This window comes from Hippocampus bargibanti, linkage group LG18 (assembly GCF_051943395.1).
Source record: "Hippocampus bargibanti isolate YZ-2025 linkage group LG18, ASM5194339v1, whole genome shotgun sequence".
Classification (NCBI taxonomy): Eukaryota; Metazoa; Chordata; class Actinopteri; order Syngnathiformes; family Syngnathidae; genus Hippocampus; species Hippocampus bargibanti.
Window position 1 is genome coordinate 3,485,702 of NC_142751.1, and position 25,545 is coordinate 3,511,246.

Below are 25,545 nucleotides of genomic sequence, written 5' to 3' on the forward strand. Positions count from 1 at the left end.
GTCAACAAAAAATATTTTAACAAGCCAGTCTAGAAGAGAGAAATTCCAGCTAAAATACAAGACAATGTAGACATTGTTGATTTGGTTTTGTGGGCCACAAGATGATTTTAGATCCCTCCAGAATGTCGGCTATCCCCTCAGCTGTTTCCCTCCCCGATCAAAAGGTTAAGACTCTGATTGAAACCGAGATGGTTGCCAGATGACGAGAGGAGAGACCACGCAGCTGCTTTCAGACATTCAAGTCATCCTTTTGTTCATCTTAAACAAAATATGCTTACGTACACAATCAAATCAAGCACAGAAAGAGCACGCTAGAATTGTACAATTGTTATTCGATTTTTTTCCAATACTTTTGAAATGGCTGCCACTTCTCACCCACAGAAAAAAAAATGTATCTTCTCACCCACAGAAAAAAAAATGTATCCTGTGACTGAAAATTTTGAAAGGCGCTTATAGATTAACTATCCATCCATCCATCTTCTGCCGCTTAGGTCGGGTCGCGGCGGCAGCAGCTTCAGTAGGGAAGCCCAGACTTCCCTCTCCCCAGCCACTTCTTCTAGCTCGTCCTGGTGGATTCCGAGGCGTATACATAGTCTCTCCAGCGTGTTCTGGGTCGTCCCCAGCGTGTTCTGGGTCATCCCCAGCGTGTTCTGGGTCGTCCCCGGGGTCTACTGCCAGTGGGGCAGTATTATTATTATTATTATTATTATTATTATTATTATTATTTATTAAAAGTCTTTCTCCCGCTTTCTCCACGCGGCCGCTTGCTTTTTAATTGTTTATCATCGGTAGAGCTCTTCCGCTGTTGACTACCCCTCCCTCGAGTGAATTGTTTATGATTATTAATTATTATTTGTTAGATTTTTTTGAACAAATGAGAATTAAAATTTTTAGAATTGTATTTCTTTTAATTTTATGGAAGGGTTTTGCCTAACGTGCATACTGTGTGCGTACGCGTTGTCCTGATTGGCCCATTACACAGCCGCTCGCTTCGGATTGCTTGTTGATCGGTTGCCGGTGTATGATTGGTCGCCCACCGTGCGGTTGGTCACGCCCACCCGAGCTGCGGTTCGCCACCGCCTGGGCAGGCCCACTTGGTGGACCTTGGCGACGGCCATTCATTCTTCTGCGGTACGCTGGAGGACGTGCAACCAAAAAAGAGGAGGCCGACTCGGAAGAAAGGGAAAGGGAAACTTTGCTCAGTTCTCCTCTCACGCCTAAAAGAGGCAACCGCTTTGACACAAGGATCGCCGTCGTGTGGGACTTTGGAGACAAAAAGCATAATCGGACTCACGTAAGTGCGGAGAGTTTTCGTCTTCTCTTCTAAAGCATACATTGGTACGTGTCCCCGACTTACGCCTTTTCTACTTCGGAGCCCAACCGGAACACTCGCCTGGTCGCAGTTTTTTTTTTGTGTGGCGTTCATCCAGCTCACCTTTGTTGTCTGTTTGAAATGGTTCGATTTCCAATTTCCTGTTAAGACCAAGTGACCAATAATTTTATTTTGGTAATAAAAACTTGGATTAAATAGAACGGCGAATTGTTCCGAATCTGCTCCTTAGTGTAAAAAAAAACATGACGCCAACAAATTGTGAAAATGTATCGGTCTATCAGCACGTCAATAAAGCACGCATAGATTATTTCAATCAGTCAAACGGCCTCTCTGACTTTTACTATAGATGTTTGTTTCCTCACAAAAGCCATTTTATTGGTCAAGCACATCTTAGGTTAGTTACAGTGATACCTCAGCTCACGAACTTAATTGGTTCCCTGAAGTGTGTGTAAGGCGAAAAGTTCGTCTTCCAAACATTTATTTCCCATAAGAAACCATTAAAATGCAAATAATCCGTTATCCCAGGTCCCCATGAAACATAATTTTCTACGAAATCAGCCTTAAAACGACACAAAATAGACCTCAATTTGTGTATAATACATCTGCTATTGTATTGTCATAAATACATAAACTGTACTGTATAATCAAGTCGTTTTATTTACCCCTGTGATGGTCGTTGATGTAGTTGCCTTTTGATGATATCCGAGTGAAGTTGCCGTGCTTTCTCGGCGATAATACCCTATCTCATACTGTACCTTGCTAGCTGCTTTTCATTAATCCAAATCAACAAGTTTTTCAACCTCTTCTATTGCCTGAGACCATTGCTTAGACAACACAGAAACACCCTTAGCCACACGTAGCAATAGTTGACTTGGCGTACTGGCACTGGGACGCTAATTCACACAAACGCACACTTCATTGATGTTTTTCGATGATCTCTTCTGCTTGACCATAATTTTCTTTTGCCTCCTCTTCGGCTTAACATTAACCTGTGGTGGTCTTTTCCGCTCCCATAATAGCAAAAGTACTCCCCTCGATAACAAACCCTGTCCGCACTCAAAGAAAGAGGGTGACGTAAACTAGTCCGCCAGCCACCATGGTGCTGTTCGACCGCAAGGTTTGGTGTTCTTCCGCCTAAAACTAGTCCACCAACCACCAAAGCACCGTGTGGTTTGTTTTGTCCGCCGAAAACTAGTTAGTTAGCCAAGACTATATGCTTGCGAATTTAATGTTCGTGAGGTGAAAAGTTCGTGAGCTAAAGCGTTCGTAAACTGAGGTATTGCTGTATTTTGATTTTTATGGCCAGCTTCAAAAGTTGCTGTTGTGTTGTGAGTGCTGTTGAATGTGTGTTGCCAAAGTAATCCAGTGTCGGGGCAGGAAAGGGAAAAAACAGGTTTGGGCCTGGAAACTGTTTGCATCAAACAAGGGATGCCCTTCCCGTACCAAAACATTGGTGGCGTATGGCCACCTGTCAAATCCATTGTTTCGGACCATGTGACAATGCTTGCGTTTGGTGCTGGTGTCCTTCATGGTTCCATGCTAGGGTCCCATTAGAACCTCCCCCAGCCTCCTCCAAAAAATCCAGGGTTGATTTCTCCCTTTCCTGCAGAGAACCGCTCCCTAACTTTGAAGCCACCGAAAAAAAGTGTTTCGCTGTCATTCTTGGCAGGCATTATGGCACAGATGCATCGGGTGGGGAAAGCGGCGTAAGCAAATATTCAAAGTCGACTGTAACTATTCAAAGTCGACCGTAACTGTCATCATGCGTGCACGTGGACAGAAATTATAGAGCGTGGCGTGTGGCGGAAAAGGACAAAGTGGCGCAACGTGGGCCACATGGCGAGTCTTTCATCTGCTTCAGAAGTTGTCCACGCTTTGGTCTTTGCTCATAAATCCTGAAGGCCCTCTCAGGGGAAGCGACGCGAGAAATACCAAAGCGTACGCATACAATTTGGAGTATTTTCCCTCTCCAAGATGATTTTTTTCCTCCTAATGTGACATTACTCTTGGAAATATTTGTCTCAAAAAGACCCCAATTGGAAGATGACTTTCTTTCGACCTTTTGACCACCAAAATAAGTTGCTGATAAGATGACAAATGTTGCTGTTCTCCCAAAAAAACATTTTAGATGAGATTCCAATTTTCTCTAAAAAGAAACACCATGTCAAATTCATTTTTCCCTTTTTTTAATTTATTCATCAAAAAAACGGGTCCATTCTCCCATATTTTAACGAATTGACTGGCAGACAATGTGCCAAAATGTGTCCAGTCCAGTGCCAGGATTGTTGTCATTTTCACACACATTGCAGGTCCCACAGAAAATTGAGTTTTAAGACGACAAAAACATAAAATGCGGCATAAGAAACCTTAGACTCTCTTGTTTCATCAGAAAACGTGTTAATTCCTAAATGATATGGGTCTGGAGTTAGTTATCTGAGCTTGAAATGGGGGCGCCCTGCACATAAAAACAGGTGACACATGAGTGTGAAATGTGCCAAAGTGCAGCAACGAGCTTTTTTGGCCGTTCCCACGTGGCTTCCTGTCCCACTTGCGCTGCCAAACAGCTCATTTGGGAGTTGACAATCTGCCGGGAAACTTTATTGCCGGGGTTGTCACGCGCGCTTCATTAGATTTGGTGGCGATGGTGGTTTGTGGGGGGTGGATAGGGAGTAGGGTCAGCAGGGCACCAAAACCTCCTTGCAGCCCCTGGGGGTTACCGGGTGGGGCCCGCATTAAAATAAGGTCCTCTTAAAGAAAAAGAAATAAAGAACGGGGTGAATGGCTTGCGAGGGAAGGGCGGAAGGGCTTTTTGTACAGGGGGAGGGGGGCTTGGTGGGTTTTCTTCTTCTTCTACTTTCTGGGATCTGCGTTGCAGTTTAATAATAATAATGCTAATCATAATACAGTAAAGTCTCGTTATATCGATATCGGATATATCGATAGTCCCGGTTATATCGATACTATTTCTATGCACGCACGGAGAAAATTACATGCAAACAGGGTCGGATATATCGATAGTCCCGGTTATATCGATATTTTTTATGACTCCCTTGAATATCGATATAACGAGACTTTACTGTAATAAGTTCGGATGGTGAGGTGGCCCGGTAGTCGAGTGGTTAGCACACCGGCTTCACAGTGCAGAGGTCGCCGGTTCGCGTCCCGGTCCGGCCTCCCTGTGTGGAGTTTGCATGTTCTCCCCGGACCCGCGTGGGTTTTCTCCGGGTCCTCCGGTTTCCTCCCACACTCCAAAAACATGCATGGCAGGCAGATTGACCACTCCAAATTGTCCCTAGGAGTGAGTGTGAGAGTGACTGTTGTATGTCTTTGTGTGCCCTGCGATTGGCTGGCAACCAATTCAGGGTGTCCCCCGCCTTGTGCCCGAAGACAGCTGAGATAGGCTCCAGCAACCCCCGCGACCCTAATGAGGAATAAGCGGTACGGGAAATGAGATGAGATGAGATGAGAAGTTCGGATGGTGGGAAAAATTATTGACACTGCCTTAGCCACTCTCGAGCACTTGCACACTGCAAGAATCCAAACAAGGACGTGGAGAATCCTACTAGACCTTCTGCACCCTGCACACCACCTTTTCCAGCGACTCCCCTCAGGCAGGCGCTACCGATCCATGCGCACCAAATCCAGCAGACATTTAAACAGCTTCTTCCCCCGTCGCCATTTACTCTTTAAACAGTAACCCAAATAGAACTGAATAATGATGATAATAATGATAATAATAATGATAATAATAATGATAATAATAATACATTTCATTTATAAGCCTGTTTCAAAACTCTCAAGGTCACTTAACAGTCACAGGATGAGTTTTTCTGTGGGTGAGCAATGGCAGCCAGACGCGCCAGCGTTCACTCAACCTGGAAGTAACTCAAATAGATAGAAAGCTAGCCACCCAGCTAATAGATAGCTAACAATAATACATTTCTATAAGCGTGTTTCAAAACTCTCAAGGTCACTTTACAGTCAGAGGATAGGTTCTTCTGTGGGTGAGCAGCGGCAGCCACACGTGCAAGCGTTCATTCAACCCGGAAGTAACTCAAATAGATAGAAAGCTAGCTATTCACCTAATAGTTAGCTAACAATAAAAATAATGATGCATTATATTTGTAAGCACCTTTCAAAACTCTCAAGGACATAGCTAATAGATAGCTAGATAGCTAATAGCTAGCTTTACATTATACTACTTAGCACATTCAACTAGCGAGCTAATAGAGTATAGTGACTCGATACATACTTGTCAATAAGGATGATTCTCATCTGATCTGAATATTCTTGATCAAAGTGGGCAACGCCTTCCCACAGCTGCGCGCTCACGTTTGCCGGCGAAGCAGCTCGGGTGGGAAAATAAACCGGGGCAGCTGCGTGCACCTCAAACCAACACCAAAAAGGACAACTCCTTTTTTGTGTCATGCATTCATTTGCACATTAATTTCTCCATCAAATCCAAATCAGCCCCATTTGGATCTGAAATCGCCTTGTCCCATTGAAATGAATGCAAATGCTATTAATCCCAAAATATTTTGACATGGTCTTCAGTAAGAACAATAGCTCTCTTAAAAAGTCGTCTATTTAAAAAAAAATCCAGTGACTCCAATTGATGAATGCTAAGCAGCGCACACGTGTCGACGTGGAGCCCATCAGTCTGTATGGGTGTGAAAGGTAGTTGTTTGTGGTGTTCTTGTCGCTCACGCGCGCCAGCGGCTAATGTCCCGAGCAGCTTTGATTTGCAATGTAACGACGTTCCGGGTGACTTGTAGACTGACTGCGGGATTATTTTACGCCACCCGCGAGGCGACCGGCAGAAAGCTAACAAAGTCGTCTATTTTTCAGAATCGGAATCATCTTCCTCGGCCAAGTATGTAGAACACACAAGGAATTTGTCTGATAGGGGAGTCGCTGGAAAAGGTGGTGGGCAGGGCGCGGAAGGTCCAGGGAGTTGATGTATAATAGTACTTATCCATTTAATTTCTAAGCGCCTTTCAAAACTCTCAAGGTCACTTAACAGTCACAAGATGCATTTTTCTGTGGGTGAGCAGCGGCAGCCACACACGCTAGCGTTCACTCAACCCGGAAGTAACTCAAATAGATAGAAAGCTAGCTCGCGAGCTAATGAAATGCTAATAGCTATCCCACCTAACGGGGACCTGTCCCTGCCTTAGCTCAAATTCTCAAGCGGAATTAGTAGCAAGCTAATTACTAGCTAATGAAATGCTAACAGCTATTCCACCTAACGGGGGCCCGTCCCTGCTTTATCTCAAATACTCAAGCGGAATTAGTAGCAAGGTTAAAAACAAAAGAGCATGTATTTACTGAAGGGCATGGAGGTGGTTGGGGGTGGGGGTAGATCTGGACCCTTCTACTTTTACACATCGTCAGCATTTATCGAAGCCGCGAACAAACCATTCTTATGCGAACACTCTAGCTTTTTTTCTCGGCATCCAATCTTGCGACTTTGAAAGTGAGGACACCCATGTGGAATTGTGCGAGGGACAAAGCATCAGAGATAAAAACGCAACCTTTTTTTTCCTTTGGCAAGAAAGTGCAGCCGCCTTCCAGGGTCAGACATCTGCCATCCATCTCCCGAGGGAGAGGGTGGGGGGAGGGAAGTGTCAGGCGTCTGGAACTGCGCCTCCACCCCAGCCCCTTCACCGTGTACCCCCCACTAACTCTCATTCCAGAAATGATTACATTTTACTGCTGCTGTGTTTCTTTTTAGCTTGCTCGCCGACTTGAACAAAAAAAATTAGCATCTTGCCAATGGGAATTAGGTCCTGCAAGTTGCCACAAATCTTTCATTTCTCTCCTGAGCATCTTGAAGCACTACTTGATGTCTTTGTTACATTTTGGCTGGATGACTGTCATGCGCTTGATTTTTGAGTCAGACAATTCTCCATGAAGCTTCTCTAGCTGGTCCAGAATGGTGCTGTTTGCCTCTTGACTGGTACTCGTAAGAGGGAGCATATAGCTCCTTCTCTGGCATTGGCATTTATGAGTTCTTTTGAACATTTTATTACAGTGATACCTTAGCTTACGAACACTTTAGCTCACAAACTTTTTGCCTTATGAACATTAAATTCGCAAGCATATACTCTCGGCTCACAAACGACTCGGCGGACGAACCAAACCACACAGGTGGCTGGCGGACTAGTTTTCCACATCCACTTTCTTTGAGTGCAGACATGGTTTGTTATCGAGTGGATGACTTTTGCTATTATGGGACAGAAAAATACCCCACCACGTGTTAGTGTTAAACCGAAGAGGACACACCAACAAAGTGTGCCTTTGCGTGACTTAGCGTCCCAGTGTCACATCTCGTTGCCATCCTGGGCGCGCCCCGCCCCTCCTGTCACTTCCTCCGCCACTCCCGGGAGACGGCACCTCCCATCATCACTCACCTGGGTTCCCACAGCTGATTGTCATTTAGTGATTGTGCCTTCTGTCTATATCTGCCGATCGCTCACGGCCGTCTCCTTCGGAGTACAGTAAAGTCTCGTTATATCGATATCGGTTATATCGATAGTACCGCTTATTACGATACTATTTTCATTTCCCTTGCACATTTCTAGTCTTTTTATGTATAATTAGTACCGTTTAGTACGATACCCGGTTATTATGATAATCCGGTTATTACGGTGCTCCTTTTCATCCCCCGCCGGCCATTTTTGTTGTTTATATCGATATATCCGTCGCGCCATTGGTCAACTTGGTCACGTGTCTTGTTACGTGAGCCGCCATCGGTCGCGCCATTGGTCGACTTGGTCACATGAGCCGCCATCGGTCGCGCTATTGGTCGACTTGGCCGTGTAACTTTGTCACGTGACACGCCATCGGTCGCGCCATTGGTCAACTTGGTCACGTGTCTTGGTTATGTGTCACGCCATCAGTCGCGCCATTGGTCGACTTGGTCAGGTGACTTGGTTACGTGCCCAGCACCCGTGTAGCAGAGCCATTTTCATTTTCAGACGCTAGCTCGTGTGTAGCAGACGAGATTGAAGTGTTTGTGTTAAAAGGTAAAAATGGGAAGCAGAAGAAGATTGATGACTTTTTAAAAATTGTATACATAATACAGTAAGATGTAAGCGTTGCAGTTTCCCTGTTGTGTTATGTACATGCCCACTGTACTGTATATGAATGCAATCGTTTTTTGCAACAATGTTTCTTGTTTTGTCTGCTGAAGCGCGATGATTTTGAAAATTATTAACATTCCATACTGTGTATTAAAGGACAGCCGATGTCACTTTTTATTCAAATGCAAATAAAAATGACTTCACGCCAAGACGTCTTGCATTGCTTGTGAATCCAAACAATGGCTTCAGATTCGGATAATATGCTTTCTTGTTACACATCCAGTTATGAATATGTTTCAAATACACTGTAGTTCTGAAGATGAAAGCATACATGTTTACAATCATTAAAGAATTATATGTGCCATTTTGAGGCAACATTGGGGAAACATCTCTGACCCAAAAAAAAGGGAGCTAATGGCCAGCTCCGTTTCTTATATGGCGCTTGAGTGCCCTCTTTTGGCGGCTTTTGTTTAATGCAGTTCGGCGCAGGATCGGATATATCGATAGTCCCGGTTATATCAATATTTTTTCGGACTCCCTTGAATATCGATATAACGAGACTTTACTGTATTTTGGATGTTGCCTTCACCACTACCGCGCTGTCAGGTCTGCTATTGTTTGGTTATCTTCCTTCGCCATCCCCTGTTTGTTATTTTCCATACGTGTCTCAGTAAAGACTCTTGCTCCTTCAAACCCTGTCACGTCGTGTGTTTCGGGTCCTACCCTTTCGCCAACCCCGTCGCTCGAGTCCTGCCTCTTAACTCGAGCGTCGTCACACCCAGTGCCAGTAAGTCGACCATTGCTACGTGTGGCTAAGGGTGTTTCTGTGTTGTCTAATAATAATAATATATTTCATTTGTAAGCGCTTAATAATAAATAAAATAAATAATAAATAAATAATATAAATAAATAAATAATATAATAAATAAATAAAAATAAATAATAAGCAAGTAAATAAATAAAATAAATAAAATAAATAAAAAGCAAGCCAGCTAGCCACTAGATAGCTAATAGATAGTCAGCCAGCCATCTAGCTAATAGACAGCCAACAGATAGCGTCTAAGCAACGGTCTCAGGCAAAAGAAGAGGTTGAAAAAACGTCTGTCGATTTGGACAAATGAAAAGCAGCTAGCAGGGGACAGTGTGAGTGAGGATATTAACGGCGAGAAAACACGGCAACTTCACTTGGATATCATCAACAGGCAACTACATTAACAACCATCACAAAGGTCAATAAAATGACTTTATTATGGGGTACCATTTATTTCTTTCATTACAATACAATAACACATTTATACATTTATATTAATTTTATACAGCACATAAAATAAGGTATTTGGTGTGTAGTTTTAGGCCTTATTTAGTTGAAAAGTATGTTTTATGGGCACCTAGACACGGATTATTCTCATTTTAATGGTTTCTTATGGGAAATAAATGTTTGGAAAATGAACCTTTCGCCCAACACACACTTTCTGTGAACCACATAAGTTCGTAAGCTGAGGTATCACTGTAATTTCTTTTCAAATATTTCCATGCCACTGAACATTGGGCAAGTACCCCCCTCGCTGCCCATCTTGAAAAGCAATCTTAAAACTGGACCGGATTGGCCGCTCATCCCCCCTTTTGCACTTGACGCCGCTTTTGGGAATCGGCGCGGGCATATTTATCAAGTTGCAGAAGGAAGTCCGAGGGGAGGTCTTCTGGGTAGGGAGGAAAGGGGGCAAGGGGCACGGGGGGTTCAATATGGGGGGGGGGGGGGGGGGGGGCAAAAAAAAACAATGGTATGGCCAACAGGGGAGCGGGGACCACCTGTCAAGGTCATTTTGCAAGTGGAAAGTGTTGTCATGCCGCACATCCGGATGTCTTAACAACATGGCGACCAATCTTCCGGGCGTTTCTGTCACGCCGCCTGGCGCTTTGTTGTTTTTCCTCGCACGTGGCAATTATTTAGAATAAAAAGCCCTCTGGGAGCAGTGTTGGATTTTTCCGGCCACAACCCCGCCCTCAAATAGAGCCGCCAGTGGTGGTGGGGGCAGGTGCATGGTCTGTTTCCCACAATGATTCAACTCTGGTGCTCTTTTCCACAGTTTCCTTGTGGAGGCCGCCGTTAGGATTTCCTTACCTTCAATACATCCGCATTAGCCGAAGCCCCCTCCCCCCCACCTTACACCCCTCAGAAGGCCCGAGAGCAGCGAGAGTCCCGCACGGCAGCCAACTACAACCTCAACTATGTACAAAGACTTCCCAGAAGTTGTCAAGGTGGAATCAGTCCACATTTTGTTTTCAATTACTTTGGCCAAATATTTCCGGTTCCCGTTTGATCCCCCCGACGCCAAATGCTCGACGCCCGTCGCTCTCGGTGTCTCAATACTTTTGCGGAGCAGGATATTTTGGATTGGATTCGCCTTGATTGGTCTCGCAGTGGAGAAATTCTCATTTTACAACAGCAAAGTGATGAAAGTAAGTGGAGAGGAAGAAGTAGAAAAACTAAATACAGGTGCTGCTGTAAAGGCAGCCACTGTCCTGGGAGCCATCTTGAAGTCAAAACAACAAAACAAAATAATATCAACCCAAAAGCCACAGTCGTTAAATCTTTCTTTCTGCACCCTCTTTGTTGTATGAAGCAGTTCTAGATGAAAGAGGGGTGGATCAAAGTGTCCTTTTCACCAGTGGATCCGGGACGTCATGGTGGAATGTGCACTTTCTGCCACAAGCTAAATGTTGAAAGCAAACACAAAGCTGTAGCACCCACTGACCAAAAGAGATTGTCTCCCATCTCCTGTCCTACGTTAATCCGCTTCAATTCTAAGCTGCGACCGTTCCACATACGCATCAGGATACAAATCCGGTTGCAGTCGACATCCGCCCATCCCGGATCTTATTTTGTTTTTAATGGGCCGAGTTGTGGAGCGCAACGTCATCTGTCGGTCATTTTGGGCCCGGCGTGTTTGTTGTGGCTCTTTTGGGCCGTTGCCTGGAAAGCTGCGTGGCGCACCGGACGTTAATGTGGCGTTTATTTGATTGGATTTGTGTGTTTTTTTTTCTCTAGCTGGGTTACTTCCAGTGCCAAATATTCCGTCGTCCTTCCGTATCTTCCATCTTTATCTTTTTTTCCCACTCGCTGGCTCCTTGGCGGCCTTCCGCTTGCCACAAACGTCAACCCAACGGTTTCGAACGGCAACGAAACGGTGGACGCGTGCGTTCCTGCCAGATTTGCCCCCCCCCCCTCCCTCAAGAAACAAAAGCTCCACGACACAGATGAGCTCATTGTCTTTGATGGCCAACAATCATGGCCGCCGGGCCTGCTGGGACCTCCGCGTGACAGGATGTTACTCTTGGCTCGTTGACCAAAAGGCCTCTGAGACAAAAGACGGGAGATCCAGCAGCTCCGTTTGTTGTTTTAACCAAGATTCTAACCCCCCCCGTCATGCGCCGATCCAAACATGGCCGCAGATGTGCTGAAGCCTTCGGAAAGATTGGCTCGCTTGCCGCTGGAAAAACTGACTGGGTCGGCCGCGACGCTCTTCTTTCACCCACCAGATTTTCCAAAACGTGCACGCGACACTCTCGGCCCGTTGTCGGGGGAGGGCTGCGGCTTTACTCGGGGTTGCCACTCATCTTTGAACCGCGTGGGAAGGCGTCGGCATCATCATGTGTGCGATTTGATCAAAACAGAAGCCCAAATGCTGGTGCTTATCCGCTCCAACCCTTTCAACATGTAATCCGCGTTTACGTGACGACAAACACGACAGGCCTGTCTGCAGTTCTACTTATCGCGGGGAATACCCCACCCCTCCCAGAGATCATTATGTCTTTCTTTTAACTCCTTCACTGCCAGCCAATGTGCGAAAATGTGTCCACTCCAGTGCCAGGGTTTTTGTCATTATCACTCTAATTGGAGGGCCCACAGAATATTGACTTCTAGGACTATATAAACGGTGGATGGCGGGCAGATGCGGGCGGATGCCGGGCGTATGCTCAACCCAGAATAACTCAAAGAAATAGAAAGCTAATTGCAAATTTCCCCATTGTGGGACGAATAAAGGTTTTCTGATTCTGAAAGCTAGCTAATAGATAGCTAGCTAACTAGATAGCTAATATGTTTCCTGACTCAAATAGCTAGCTAGATAGCTATATCTATCTATTGTGTTGTATTGTGTTGTCATATTATTTTTTATTTTTTTTATTTTTACGTTGTTACTTCTGGGTTGAATGAAGGCTGGCGCATGTGGTTGCCGCTGCTCCCCCGCAGAAAAAAATATCCTGTGACTGTAAAGTGTCGTTGAGAGTTTTGAAAGGCGCTTGAAAATGAAATGTATTATTATTATTATTATTATTATTATTATTATTATTATTATTCTGTAGCCACAAAGGGACATAAGTCTTCTTGTGCCGGTCGCAAGCCCGGATAAATACAGAGGGTTGTGTCAGGAAGGGCATCTGACGTAAAAGCTTGGCCAAAACAAACATGCTGGTTTGTTATGTATGTTCTAACATGTTGTTAGAACGGGCTCGCTCGCGAAGTACACATCACTCATTGTGGCGCTCCGTGCGTATCCCGAAAAAAAACTTTGTATGCCAAGGTAAAATGTTCATAAATTTAACATTTGTAAACCAAAAAGTTCGAAAACCGAGGTATCACTGTACATATAGCGCATATAGCACTTTAACAGCATCTAAAGCTGTAATAAAGCGCTAACATGGGCAAAGGGGAAAATGCTGCCCCCTTGTGGAATTGCCGGAGGTCAGAACAGTGCTTTATTGGCACCCAAACATGAAAAAACAAAACCCAAACAAATTCGGGAATGTCGCTTTACGTCAGATTTTGAATTTCCAAATAAATTTGGGAATGGCAGCGAAAGAGTTAAATTGTGCTTGCAGGAAGGCAACAGGAAAGGGGCCGCCGGATCTCCCGACACGCCGCTGTCCCGTCGCCAGGGCCAAAGTTTGTTTACTTGCTTGCATCGGCATTGACCTTCCATTTGATTTTATGGCCTTGCAGGCGTGTCCCGGGCGAAACCAGGACGGCACCTTCAAAGGATGTAGAGGCGGAAACCGCCGCCAAACTGCTTGCCGGAAGCGGGCCGGCGGGTCAAAGAGTGGACAGGAGATAAGCGGAAGCGCTGAGCAGCAAGTCTACGGCTCCCACCCACCCCCCTAAAAAAAGCTGAAAAGGAAGCTGAGAGGACTTAAAAAAAGGGGGCTCAACCGTGGACCAGAAGGATGAAGGCCATTCCCAAACGTGCCAAACGAGGAAGCCAAGCGGCGAAAGGAAAAGTCAACGTATGAATCGGCGCAAAGGACCGAAAAGGTCTTGAAGAAGTCAAAGAAGGACTTGGAGAAGGACCTGAAGGCCAAAAAGGGAGAAGCCAGACGGGGAAGTCACTTCTTAAAGTAGGAAAGAAAGCCACACCCCAAAGGACTCAACCCAAAGAACTGAATGACTGAAAACCGGGGACATAAAAGAAAGACTTGAAGAGGCTCACTAGGTGCACGGAGGACATCTTGAAGGACCTCGACGGGCATCGGAGGTGTGAAAACCCGAACCCGGAGAGAAAGGCCATTGGGACATTGCGCGGGGCGTGCGAACCATGTGCCACGTGATTGTGACGTGCCGCTCCATGCTGTGGACGCTGCTGAGCATCGTGGCGGCGTTCGGCGAGCTGCTGGCCTTCATGAGCAGCGACTGGCTGGTAGGCTTCCCCCGCACGGCCGAGCAGCGCCACCGCCACACCCCCCCGTCCTCAGCGGCAGCCGGCGAGGCCTATCGCCCCACGCTGGGCATCTACAGCCGCTGCGTCAAGCTACCGTCGGCGCAGGCGCACGGCGGCGGCGCCATCCTGTGCGGGCCGTACGCCGTCCACTTCGGGGAGATCGCCAGCGGCTTCTGGCAGGCCACGTCCATCTTCCTGGCCGCCGGCATCCTGCTGCTGTGCGCCGTGGCCTTCGTCTCCGTCTTCAGCGTCTGCTTCCAGAGCATCATGAAGAAGAGCATTTTCAACGTCTGCGGGCTGCTGCAGGCCATTGCCGGTGAGTCGGGCCTTCAAAAAATATAAATACAGAAATATATATATATATATATATATATATATATATATATATATATATATATATATATATATATACACACACACACACACACACAGTAAAGTCTCGTTATATCGATATTGGATATATCGATAGTCCCGGTTATATCGATACTATTTCTATGCACGCACGGAGAAAATTACATGCAAACAGGGTCGGATATATCGATAGTCCCGGTTATATCGATATTTTTTCGGACTCCCTTGAATATCGATATGACGAGACTTTACTGTATATATATATATATATATATATATATATATATATATATATATATATATATATATATATATATATATATATATATATATATATATATATATATATATCTTCTTTTCCTTTCGGCTTTTCCCCTCAGGGGTCGCCACAGCGAATCAATGTCCTCCATCTATCCTGGTTTTGTGCATCCTCTTCTCGCACACCAGCTACCTTCATGTCCTCTTTGACCACATCCATAAACCTCCTCTTCGGTCTTCCTCTCGGTCTCCTGCCTGGCAGTTCAAGACTCAGCATCCTTCTCCCGATATAGTCTCTCTCCTCTGGACATGTCCAAACTATCTCAGTCTGGCCTCTCTGACTTTCTCTCCAAAGCCTCTAATATGAGTTGTCCCTCTAATGTTTAGTACTCTCCATTGCTTTGGACAGTTGACCCCAAGTACTTAAAATCCTCCACCTTCTTTATCTCTTCCCCCTGTAGCATCACTCTTGTACTTGGATCCCTCTCATTCACACACATATATTCCGTCTTGCTGCGACTGATCTTCATTCCTCTCCTTTCCAGGGCATATCTCCACATGTCTAGTTTCTCCGCCACCTGTTCCCCGTTCTCGCTACAGATCACGTGTTTTTAAGGATTTTAAGTACTTGGGGTCAACTGTCCAGAGCAATGGAGAGTGTGGAAAGGAGGTGAAGAAGCGTGTCCAGGCAGGCTGGAGCGGCTGGAGAAAAATGTCAGGTGTGATGTGTGATAGAAGGGTTTCAGCTAGGATGAAAGGAAACGTGTATAAAACAGTGGTGAGACCAGCCATGATGTTTGGACTGGAGACAGTGCCACTGAAGAAAAGACAGGAAGCAGATCTGGAGGTAGCAGAGCTGAAGATGTTGAGGTTTTCTTTGGGAGTGACCAGGTTGGATAGGATCAGGAATGAGTACATTAGAGGGACAACTCATATTAGAGGCTTTGCAGAGAAAGTCAGAGAGGCCAGACTGAGATGGTTTGGACATGTCCAGAGGAGAGAGTGACTATATCGGCAGAAGGATGCTAATCCTTGAACTGCCAGGCAGGAGACCGATATATATATATATATATATATATATATATATATATATATATATATATATATATATATATATATATATATATATATATATATATATATGTGTGTGCCACGGACACTCACGGGCAAATGAAACACGTCACAAGAAACTAAATATTGTTCAATAAAAACGAAATGAAACAATTATGACCTGCAACACAGTATGGCTGAAGGGATGGGTGAAGTCGCATGGGTTTCGTCTTGTGATTAACTGCGCAATAGAAAAGCACTATGAAGCACATGTGCTCCAAAGTTCCACTCGACAAAACGTGAAGTAAATAATGACACAAAAAGTAATCTGGACTCGAAATGAATAAGGGAACTAATTAGATAACACTAGACAGTACAAAAGGGGAAACAAAATAAGATATTGTCATGAAAATGCGCGTTAATCGAGACCAACAGAAAATTGCGACTCACCCTGAATCTCCTCGAGATTGTTCTAGAAACTATGGGCGGGACATGGTGCCACACTGTGCGCCGTTGCGTCACTTCCTTCATAATTTAATAATCTAAGTGCACAACTCCGTTACATATTGTGATGTCACGAGAGGCTGTGTCCTGGAGGGCAAATACATCCCCCTAAAATGGCTCCACCCAGAGAGAGTGTTGGCCCCACCTGGTGGAAGGCAGCAATTAAACCCACACACCTGCAGCTGATCAGGGCTTGATTGGAAAGCAGGGTTCTTAAGGCAGAGAGCCTCTGAGTGTGCAGCTTGGGGAAAGACAAGCTCGATTGCTGTGCTCTGTGGAGAAGTTGATTGCTGCGTGGAACTCATTGCCAGTTGGGACCCCACGACTGGACACTGGATTTGAACCTAGCTAAGGTGGCTAGGCTACAAGACGAGGACGTCAAGAGGGGTGAGGCCTAGAGACTCTTGTAAAGAACTCCGTCTTCAGTTTTACCTCAGAAGAGACTATTTGGATTTAAGTAGCAGAAGAGACTTTATTTGGATTTGAGTAGCAGAAGAGACTTTATTTGGATTTAAGCATCAGAAGAGACTTTATTTTGATAAGTATTGGAAGAGACACTATTCAAACCTTTGTTGCTTGTGAATTCCCCCTGGAACCCTGGATTAAAACCTTTCTTCTTCTTTGCATACGTCTGGTTTCTTCAGCCGTCATCTGTACAAAAGTGAAGGGTTCGGACGTTTCGCCTCCTATCCAAGAGGCTTCGTCAACGAACTAAAGTCTGACTGGTCGTATCGGCCCCATTTATATATCCCTAATGTCCAGACATGGTGGCGCCGGACACAGCTATGATAGGTCCCTACTCTCAGGTTGGGGGGGGGGGGGGGGCAGGGGACCCCTCCCTGTGGCCCCACTGATTGTTCCTACATTCCTGACTAACGACTGGCCTATTACCCCCACTCCCCCCGGTATCACCTCATCAGCATAACGACCCTCATCAGCATTGCGAAAGTTGCCTAACCTGTTTTGCCTAAGCAGGCTATTGTATGAACGATCCAAATTGAACCTCACCCCACCAGACCGGTTTAATGAAGGATTTTGTTGTTTTATAAGAATCGCTTCTTTTACCCCCCTTTCAAACCATCTATGTTCTTTCGCTAAGATTTTAACCTCAATGTCGTCAAATGAGTGGTTGCTAGCTTTTAGGTGCAAATGTACTGCCGATTGAGGCCCACTAGTATTATCCCTGCGATGTTGATAAAGTCTTTTTTTGAGAATTTGTTGAGTCTCCCCAATGTACTGCTCTTTACAATTTTCATTCTTCTTTGCATCCAAACCTGTCGTCCATTGCACTTCTTGTCCCGTCCCGCTGAGAGCAAGCCTCTCATGATATCACAATATATATATATATATATATATATATATATATATATATATATATATATACACACACACACAGTGAGACCTCAACTTACCAACTTTTTGTCTTACAAACGTCAAATTTATGAGAATTAAACCTTATAATAAGCACTATTTTCATAATACACACCCACCACGGCTGGCGGAGTGATCTTCGGCGGAAGCACACGACCGAACAGCACCAGAGGTTAAGTTACCAACAGTCCTTATGGAAGGTGACTCTCCTTCCATAAGCCATCAACGACCATCAAAAAGGTAAATAAAACTTTATTTTACAGCACAGTTTATTTCTTTAATTACAGTCGTCATGTAATGCGTCTCTCTTTCCAAACAGCAATTCCCTTTGACCTTCGACCTCCAATGCCATTCCATCAAGCCATAAATGGCCATCACAAATGTAAATAAAGTGACTTTATGATACAATGCAGTGTATTTCTTTCATTACAATACAATAGCACATTTATTATACATAGAATAAGGTATGTTGTGTGTAGTTTTAAGGCTTATTTAGTTGAAAAGTATATTTTATGGAAACCCGGGAACGGATTATTCCCATTTTAATGGTGTCCTATGGGATTTTTTTTTGAGATACACACTTTTCACCTTCCACACTCTGTCTGGGAACCAATTAAGTTTGTAAGTTGAGGTCTCACTGTGTGTGTGTGTATATATATATATATATATATATATATATATATATATATATATATATATATATATATATATATATATATATATATATACCATAATCCTTTCCAGAAATCTATGAAAACCGATTTGTTTGTAAACCAAAACAGTATATCCCATTATAATAAATGTAAATATATTTAATCCATTCCAGTCTAGAAAACATTTTTTTACCATAATCCGTTCCCGAAATCTTTGAAAGCCGATTTGTTTGAAAACCAAAACAGCACATCCCATAATAATCAATTGGATTGGATGTACCTTTATTCATCTCGACGTGGAGAAATTTACATTTCACAGCAGCAAAGTTATGAAATGTAAAATATTTGATCAGTTTCCAGTCTAGAAAACATTTTTTTAAAGCAGTGATTCAAAAACAACATTCTGATATTACGTTAGTTTTCACCAAACAAGTCTGCTTTTTAAAAAAAAAATCTTTATTGAACTATACAAGCCTGCTCACAATGGAACGCTACACGACAACATCTGATTTGCTCGGAACTCAGCCAAACGCATCTCTTTTATTAGTAAAAAATAATAAGGACTTTATTCAACAATACGAATGCGTCTGTCACAATGACACGGGACATGAGGACGTGACATACAGTGATACCTCAGCTTACGAACACGTTAGCTCATGATTTTTTTGTCTCACGCACATTAAATTTGCGAGAATATAATCTTGGCATACGAACTAGTTTTCGGTGGACGAACCAAACCACACAGCGCCCCGGTGGCTGGCGGACTAGTTTTTATCACCCACTTTCAGACATGCAGACATGGTTTGCTATCGAGTGGAGTACTTTTGCTATTATGGGACCGAAAAAGACCCTACCACAGGCTAGTGTTAAGCCGAAGAGGATACAAAAGAAAATTACGGTCGAGCAGAAGATCATCGAAAAACACCAACGAAGTTTGCGTTTGTGTGACTTAGCTGTCCCAGTACCAGTACGCAAAGCCGGCCATTGCTACCATCCATTGACAACTACCATCACAATGGCAAATAAAACGACTTAATTAGACAGTACAGTTCATTTCTTCAATGACAATACGATAGCACATTTATTATACATAAAATAATGTACATTTTGTGTCGATTTAAGGCTTATTTAGTAGAAAATTATGTTTTATGGGGACCTGGGAACGGATTATTCTCATTTTAATGCCTTCTTAGGGAAAATAAATGTTTGGGAAAGTGTGAACCAATTCAGTTCGTGAGCTGACGTATCACCATACAATTATAAGGAAGTGGAAGGGAGTCGAGTGGTGCATTCAGGTGTGCTCAGTTTGGTTGAGAACCCATTTTTGGTTGTAAACCGAGGCATAAAAAAATGACATTTTTGGCTGAAAACCAAATTGGACGAGAACAGAGACGTTTGTTGCCCTGTTGTTTATCCCTCGTTCAGTTGTGTCAGAGTGTGTACAGTGATACCTCGGTTTACGAACCCCTTGGCTTATGAACTTTTCGGTTTCCGAACGTTAAATTAATGAAAATTTTACCTTGGCATACAAACCTTTTTCGGGATACACACGGAGCTGCCTCAATGAGTGATGTGTCATTCGCGAACAGCCCGTTAGTCTAATAACAAAATGGCAGCCGACTGTTTTTGTCCTCTATTCCCCACCCCCAGTCTTCTGTTAAAGCCATGTGATTGGTCAAGAATGGAGCAGTGAAGGGGGTGGGGTTTACAGATAGAGAGAGAGTGAAGCCTTTCTCGAAAAAGAAAATGGCTGCCGACTTTTTTTTTAATATACAGTACAGCTTATTTCTTTAATTTAATACCATAGCACATTTATTATACATAAAATAAGGTATATTAAGTGTAGTTTTAAGGCTTAGAAAATTAGAAAGTATAAAATTATGTTTTATGGAGACCTGGGAACGGATTATTCTCATTTCAATGGTTTCCTATGGGAAATTTTTGGGATACACTTCGCCTTACACACTCTGTCTGGGAACCAATTAAGTTCGTAAGCCAAGGTATCACTGTACTTGGACTCGTGTGTGTGTGTGTGTGTGTGTGTGTGTGTGTGTGCGCGCGCGCGTGTGTGTGCGTGTGCGTGTGGGTGTGTGAGCGAGCGGATGGGGAGCGGGGGGGGGTGCCGCGTCAGATGTCGGTGCAACATGTGGAAGGAATTTCTGACCTACTTTTTCATTTCCTCTTGCACACAAAGAGAAAGAAAGCCACACGAGTGAGCGCTCTGTGACACTGCTTCAAATGTCTGTGTGCTTCTGTTCCAATGGTAAAGCCTTGACCTTTAACCCTGGTGCCTCCCCGTCCGTGTCTCTGCTCTTGACAGGCCTGTTCCTGATCCTGGGCTTGACGCTATACCCGGCCGGTTGGGGTTCGGACAAGGCGCGGCTTTACTGCGGCGCGGAGGCGGCGGCGTACCGGGCCGGCATGTGCTCCATGGGCTGGGCCTTCTACACGGCGGCCGGGGGCACGGCCCTTACCTTCCTGTGCGCCGTCTTCTCGGCACAGGCCGAGATTGCCACGTCCAGCGACAAAGTGCAGGAGGAGATCGAGGATGGCAAGAGCCTCATCTGCCTCCTGTGAAGCCCCCCAAACCCCCTTGAACGCACCCCACCTTGCATTTTCAGGGAAAACAAAAACTGGAGATTTTTTTTTCCACAAATTTTATGTGAAATGGAAACAATAAATTGCCTTAACATTGTCAGAACTCAAGTCAGTAGTAAAACGTTGCCACGTGTGCCTTTTTTGTTGTTGTTGTAATGGCCGCCACATTTTGATTGATAGGTTTGTTTTTCCTTTTCAGTGTTTTAGAAGGACACCTTTAAATAAAAACAATTCCAAACAGGAGAAAAAAAGGCGAAGCAAGTTAAAACTAGAAACACATCATGCTCAGAATGTTTCGTCAAAATGTAGTGAAGGTATCCCCCCTAAATAATAAAATCAAAGTGCCTTATGATGACGTGTATTTCACCTCAAAATCCGACCTGATGATTGGCATTTTGAGCCGGAATCCGCCGCTCAGATGCGCTCCCTGAAAGCTTCCCAGACCCCCCCGGAGACGTCGCTGCCACCCGTGGCCAGCTCCCGTTGGGCCTTCTGGAAGCTGGCGCCCGTGGTGCTGTACATGGCGTGCACCTGATGGAGTGAAAGACCTTACAACTGCACCGGCAGAAGGAATGGGGTCGCGCTACTGGTCATGTGGGGGGGTCGAACCTTCTTCAACATGACCAGCGACGTGACGGCCAGCGCGGTGAACAGTGCCGCCACCAGCATCATCAACACGCCTGCCGCCACGTTGGTGTTCAGGCACGACAAGGCCGAGATCCAACCGCTGAGGACGGACCAAAAACGCATTTCGCATCAACCAGCTGTTAAGGCAAAGGTGGCTTTTCTTTTTGTTTTGATTTTTTTTTTTGTCCTTCGTCTGGATTTGCCCAAATGCCACTATTTGACTCAATGCCGAATTTAAGTCTAGTTTTGAAAAGTCATGCGAAAATCAGCATCAGGTATTAAATGCCTGTCAATTTATACGTTTCCCCGTATTTTCTACATTTTTTAACCATTTCAAATGTACGGCGTACTACAACTTTTATACTGGAATATTTTTTTACAATTGTGAACCGATTTTACAAAGAGCATTTTGGCTGATTTTCAGTTAGATTCAACTGCTCAAACAAGCAAAAGTAATCCTGAATCATTTTTTTAATCACTGTGCGGTTAATTGACAAATGCATAATGTGCGCATGCGCGATAAACTGAATTTCCGCTTCTTAGCATTTTTATCATTTCAAATAATGTACACGTACTAACACTCTTATATGGGAATTGTAATCATTTATAAGGGCAGCTAGTAGCCAAGGTTGACAGGTATGAAAAACAAAGATGTAGGATATCTTTGTTTTTTCCACAACGCTTTTGGGCAACGGGCGACATTGAAGGCGTCGTACCAGGTTCCCCATCCAGGGATGCCCACGATCTGCACCACGTACACGCCCAACTGGCCCACGTACACGAAGAAGAAGAGGAAGAAGCGGAAGGAGCCGTCGCCCCTGCCACACACAACGAAGAAGAAAGAGTAGGAAATGGCGGGCGACGTCGGAAGCGGGCGGACGTCCACCGACTTGAAGGCCCCGTAGATGGGGAGGTACCAGCACACGAAGGAGCTCGGCGTGAAGAGCAAGAGCCACAGGACGGCCAGACCCAAGTCGGCCCTGCGGGAAGAGTCCACGCCGAACCACGCCGCCGAGCCCGCCACGTTGGCCAACAGCGTCCCCGTGTGGACTGGGGGAGATAATGACACATTTTTTGGGGAAAACCGCCAAAACGGATTTTGGGCTGAACGCTGATCGCAGTTCCGAGGGAAGCGGACCAAAAATGGGCGGACGGACAATAAACGAGGGGAAACCGGCGATGAACATTCATACTCGTGCAAAAAAAAACAAAACAAGAACGCACACATCCACAGGTAGTACATAATCTTGACCGTCTTCTGGTACTCCACGGGCACGTCCACCGTGATGTCGTGATAGAAACACGGGCCCACCAGGAACTTTTCTGGCAGCGGGGGCCAGTTGTTTCTCCTTCCTGTGGGGGAGATGAAGAAAAAGACTACAACCAAGCTTCCAAAGCGGAACATGAGTCCACTCCTTTTTCATCAAGGTTGGACAGCTTCCAAGAAAAAAGTGTGTGCAGAAAAAAGTGGTTCAGCCGTGTCGTGTAGGATGGTTTGGTCATTTTAGGTCACTATTGTCCAAGTTAAGGCCCGTGGGCCAAATCTGGCCCGTCACATCATTTTATTCGGCCCACTAAAACAAATTCAACTTGGGAAATTCCATAATGCTTGCTAAAGTACCAACCATAATTTCAAATTGTCCCATGACAACCACAATAACAGTCACTATTTTTTACTTGAAATTTGAAAACTAGTTATTAATTTGTTGTGCGTGCTATATGTAATATATGGGAGTGGGGGGGATTAAACATTATTATGGTTTCCCCAAAGGAAGGAAACCGTCACTACAATGTGGCCCGCGGCAAAAAAATGACTTTGACACCCTTATTTTTTGTCAACCGTTTCGTTGATGCCGGCACGGACACCTCCCTCGCCTACGGTTGGCAGGGTCAGGCTAAAACCTCTTCGCGGAAAAAGTCACAAGGTGGCGACAGGGACGGACCTCCAGAAGCGCTGAGCGAGCGCATCTCCCTCTCACGCCGGTCCAGCTCGGACGCCTTTTTTTCCAACTCTTCCTGCCTTTGGAGCAGCTCGCCGGCACCCCCCGTGGATGAGGCAACCCGCCCCCGGGGCTGCAAGGAGACAGCGGCTTCCTCCGCGGCCGCCTAGATGGAAAGTGGGCGTAGCGAGTGTACGGATGGCCAAAACCATCGATTGAGTGACATTGTGAAAGGCTCACTTGTTTGCCGTCTGCGAAGGGACCTTCTTCTAATCCCGCCGCCTCAGCCGCCGTCTGCCTTGCCGGTGTCAGCGTGGGGTTCTGAAACACATGGCACTCAACAAATATTTGCGCTTTTGGATGGGTTGAGGGGCCAAAAATAATAAAAAAAAGAATAAAGCTACCCCCCATAGTACCTTGGTTGCCATCCGTAATCTCAGCGCAAACTGCGAAGTTGTGCGCGCCCGCTCGCCCGGCATCAGACTGGAACGCTCTCCGATTCCGAGTGAGGCGGACGCCCCCGTTTTCCTGACCAAACCCCCTAAATCACCCTCTCTCAAACGCACGTGCACGCCGGCTCCAGTTTGTCAGCCCAAATAATTCACACGAAGGTAATTGGCACATAAAGTGGGCCGAGTGTTGCCCAGTGTGTAGCCTGCGGTTGGGGTGGGGGGGCGTCACCCAAACATATGCTCCCTCCCTTGGACGGGCGGACCCTCGTGTGCCACAAATTTGTTGGCCCCGCAGGGTTCTGAACAATTCATGATACAGTATGTGGAAAAATACATATTTCGCTGATATTTCCTCTCAATTCATTTTCTGAGGGCCTTTGCGACTCATCAGTTTTGATTGATTCTTTTTTGGGGGTGGGTAATTGGAATTGTACTATACATGGTCATTTTTTTCGGCTAAAAAAGCTTTTCTATACATGGTCGTTTTTTTCTAATAAAAAAGCATTACTATACATGGTCGTTTTGTTCGCGGTAAAACCGCCTGACTATTTTGTGTTTGGGAGCCTTTTCCTGAACGAGTTGCTTCTTCTGCAGCCACAAAGGGACATAAGTCTTCTTGTGCCGGTCCCAAGCAAAAATACAGAGGGTTGTGTCATGAAGGGCATCCGACGTAAAAGCTTCACCAAAACAAACATGCGAATCAAACCTCTGAAGATGGAGGACACTGTTTCGCTGTGGCAACCCTTCTAAGCGAAAAACCGAAAGGAAAAGAAGAAGAAAACCGCCTTACTGTACATGGTCGTTTTTTTTTTCGGGCCCAAACGCTTTACTCTGCATGGTCGTTCCTTTCGGGTCAAAAATTCCTTACTATAAACATGGTCGATTTTTTAGCATAAGAACACTTTACTATACATGGTCATTTTTTCGGCTAAAAATGCCTTAAAGGACAACCGATGTCTCCGAACAAGTTGTGTCCATAATTTGTAAAATGGCTTCAAATGACTTTTACTGAGCGTATTTTACAAATATTCCACCGCATATAGCTATATTTTACGTTTTAAGACTCGCGTTGAATATTCGGAAGTCTTGTTTTTGAGTTGGTGACGAGTCCTCACCCTACGTCACTGAAGGAACGCCCCTGACCGAAAAAAGGACACATTGTAGCAGTCCTTCCATCACGTCAATGCATTTTGCTGTACTTGTTTGGTCTGAAAACTTGATGTTGCACCAAAAAGAGGCAGAAGAGGGCGACAAAGCTACGTGAAAGGAATTAATCAGCCTGTGAAAACGGGCTGATTTGACTTTGAACGATTTGACTTTGGATATGCGCGGTCGACCGCTCATGTTTGATGAGGCTCCGTTGTACATTTTTTAGGTCGCAATATCCCATTTGGGTCCAGACATTATCATAAGTTTAGAACAGGAGGTAGAAAAAGCAGAAAAGGCGGTTTCTTCCTGGACATCCACACAGCCAGCCTTTTCGTGTGTACCAGTCCGTCTGTAAAGAGCGAGTATTCTGTCCCGTTGTCTGAAGCAAACCTTTTAGCTCCGGTGTTGGTCTTCCTTTCATTATTATCTCCTACTTCGATTGAAAGTCCAGTTTAGAAAA

The 25,545-nt window shown here is 45.0% G+C and overlaps 2 protein-coding genes across 6 annotated transcripts; one reads left to right on the forward strand and one right to left on the reverse strand.

Annotated features, from left to right (window-relative positions):
• Positions 1 to 14,006: 14,006 nt before the first annotated feature.
• On the forward strand, positions 14,007 to 21,025 carry lhfpl2a (LHFPL tetraspan subfamily member 2a). The gene is made up of 2 exons (XM_089019979.1): positions 14,007 to 14,448; positions 20,640 to 21,025. The coding sequence occupies exons 1-2, from the start codon at positions 14,010 to 14,012 to the stop codon at positions 20,894 to 20,896; spliced, it is 696 nt and encodes a 231-aa protein (XP_088876105.1). The 5' UTR covers positions 14,007 to 14,009; the 3' UTR covers positions 20,897 to 21,025.
• LOC148884250 (secretory carrier-associated membrane protein 1-like) lies at positions 21,004 to 24,387 on the reverse strand. Of its 5 annotated transcripts, XM_089019978.1 has the most exons (8): positions 23,901 to 24,387; positions 23,725 to 23,805; positions 23,488 to 23,650; positions 22,769 to 22,897; positions 22,435 to 22,594; positions 22,261 to 22,362; positions 21,527 to 21,644; positions 21,164 to 21,448 (listed from the first exon to the last, which is right to left on the reverse strand). In XM_089019978.1, the coding sequence occupies exons 1-8, from the start codon at positions 23,961 to 23,963 to the stop codon at positions 21,332 to 21,334; spliced, it is 933 nt and encodes a 310-aa protein (XP_088876104.1). In that variant the 5' UTR covers positions 23,964 to 24,387; the 3' UTR covers positions 21,164 to 21,331. The 5 variants fall into 5 exon arrangements, with proteins under 5 accessions (XP_088876100.1, XP_088876104.1, XP_088876101.1 ...); XM_089019974.1 differs by adding an exon at positions 21,004 to 21,132 and having other exon boundaries at positions 21,285 to 21,448; positions 22,261 to 22,897; positions 23,725 to 24,387; XM_089019975.1 differs by having other exon boundaries at positions 22,261 to 22,897.
• Between the last annotated feature and the right edge of the window lie 1,158 nt (positions 24,388 to 25,545).

Excerpts from the sequence above, each read along its gene's own strand:
- lhfpl2a (XM_089019979.1), top strand. The coding sequence starts at position 14,010 with ATGTGCCACGTGATTGTGACGTGCCGCTCCATGCTGTGGACGCTGCTG. Across the intron at positions 14,449-20,639 it reads GCTGCTGCAGGCCATTGCCG|GCCTGTTCCTGATCCTGGGC; the intron begins GTGAGTCGGGCC and ends TGCTCTTGACAG.
- LOC148884250 (XM_089019974.1), bottom strand. The coding sequence starts at position 23,895 with ATGGGGGGTAGCTTTATTCTTTTTTTTATTATTTTTGGCCCCTCAACC. Across the intron at positions 23,651-23,724 it reads CCTTCGCAGACGGCAAACAA|GCGGCCGCGGAGGAAGCCGC; the intron begins GTGAGCCTTTCA and ends CTTTCCATCTAG. Across the intron at positions 22,898-23,487 it reads CTCGCTCAGCGCTTCTGGAG|GAAGGAGAAACAACTGGCCC; the intron begins GTCCGTCCCTGT and ends TCTCCCCCACAG.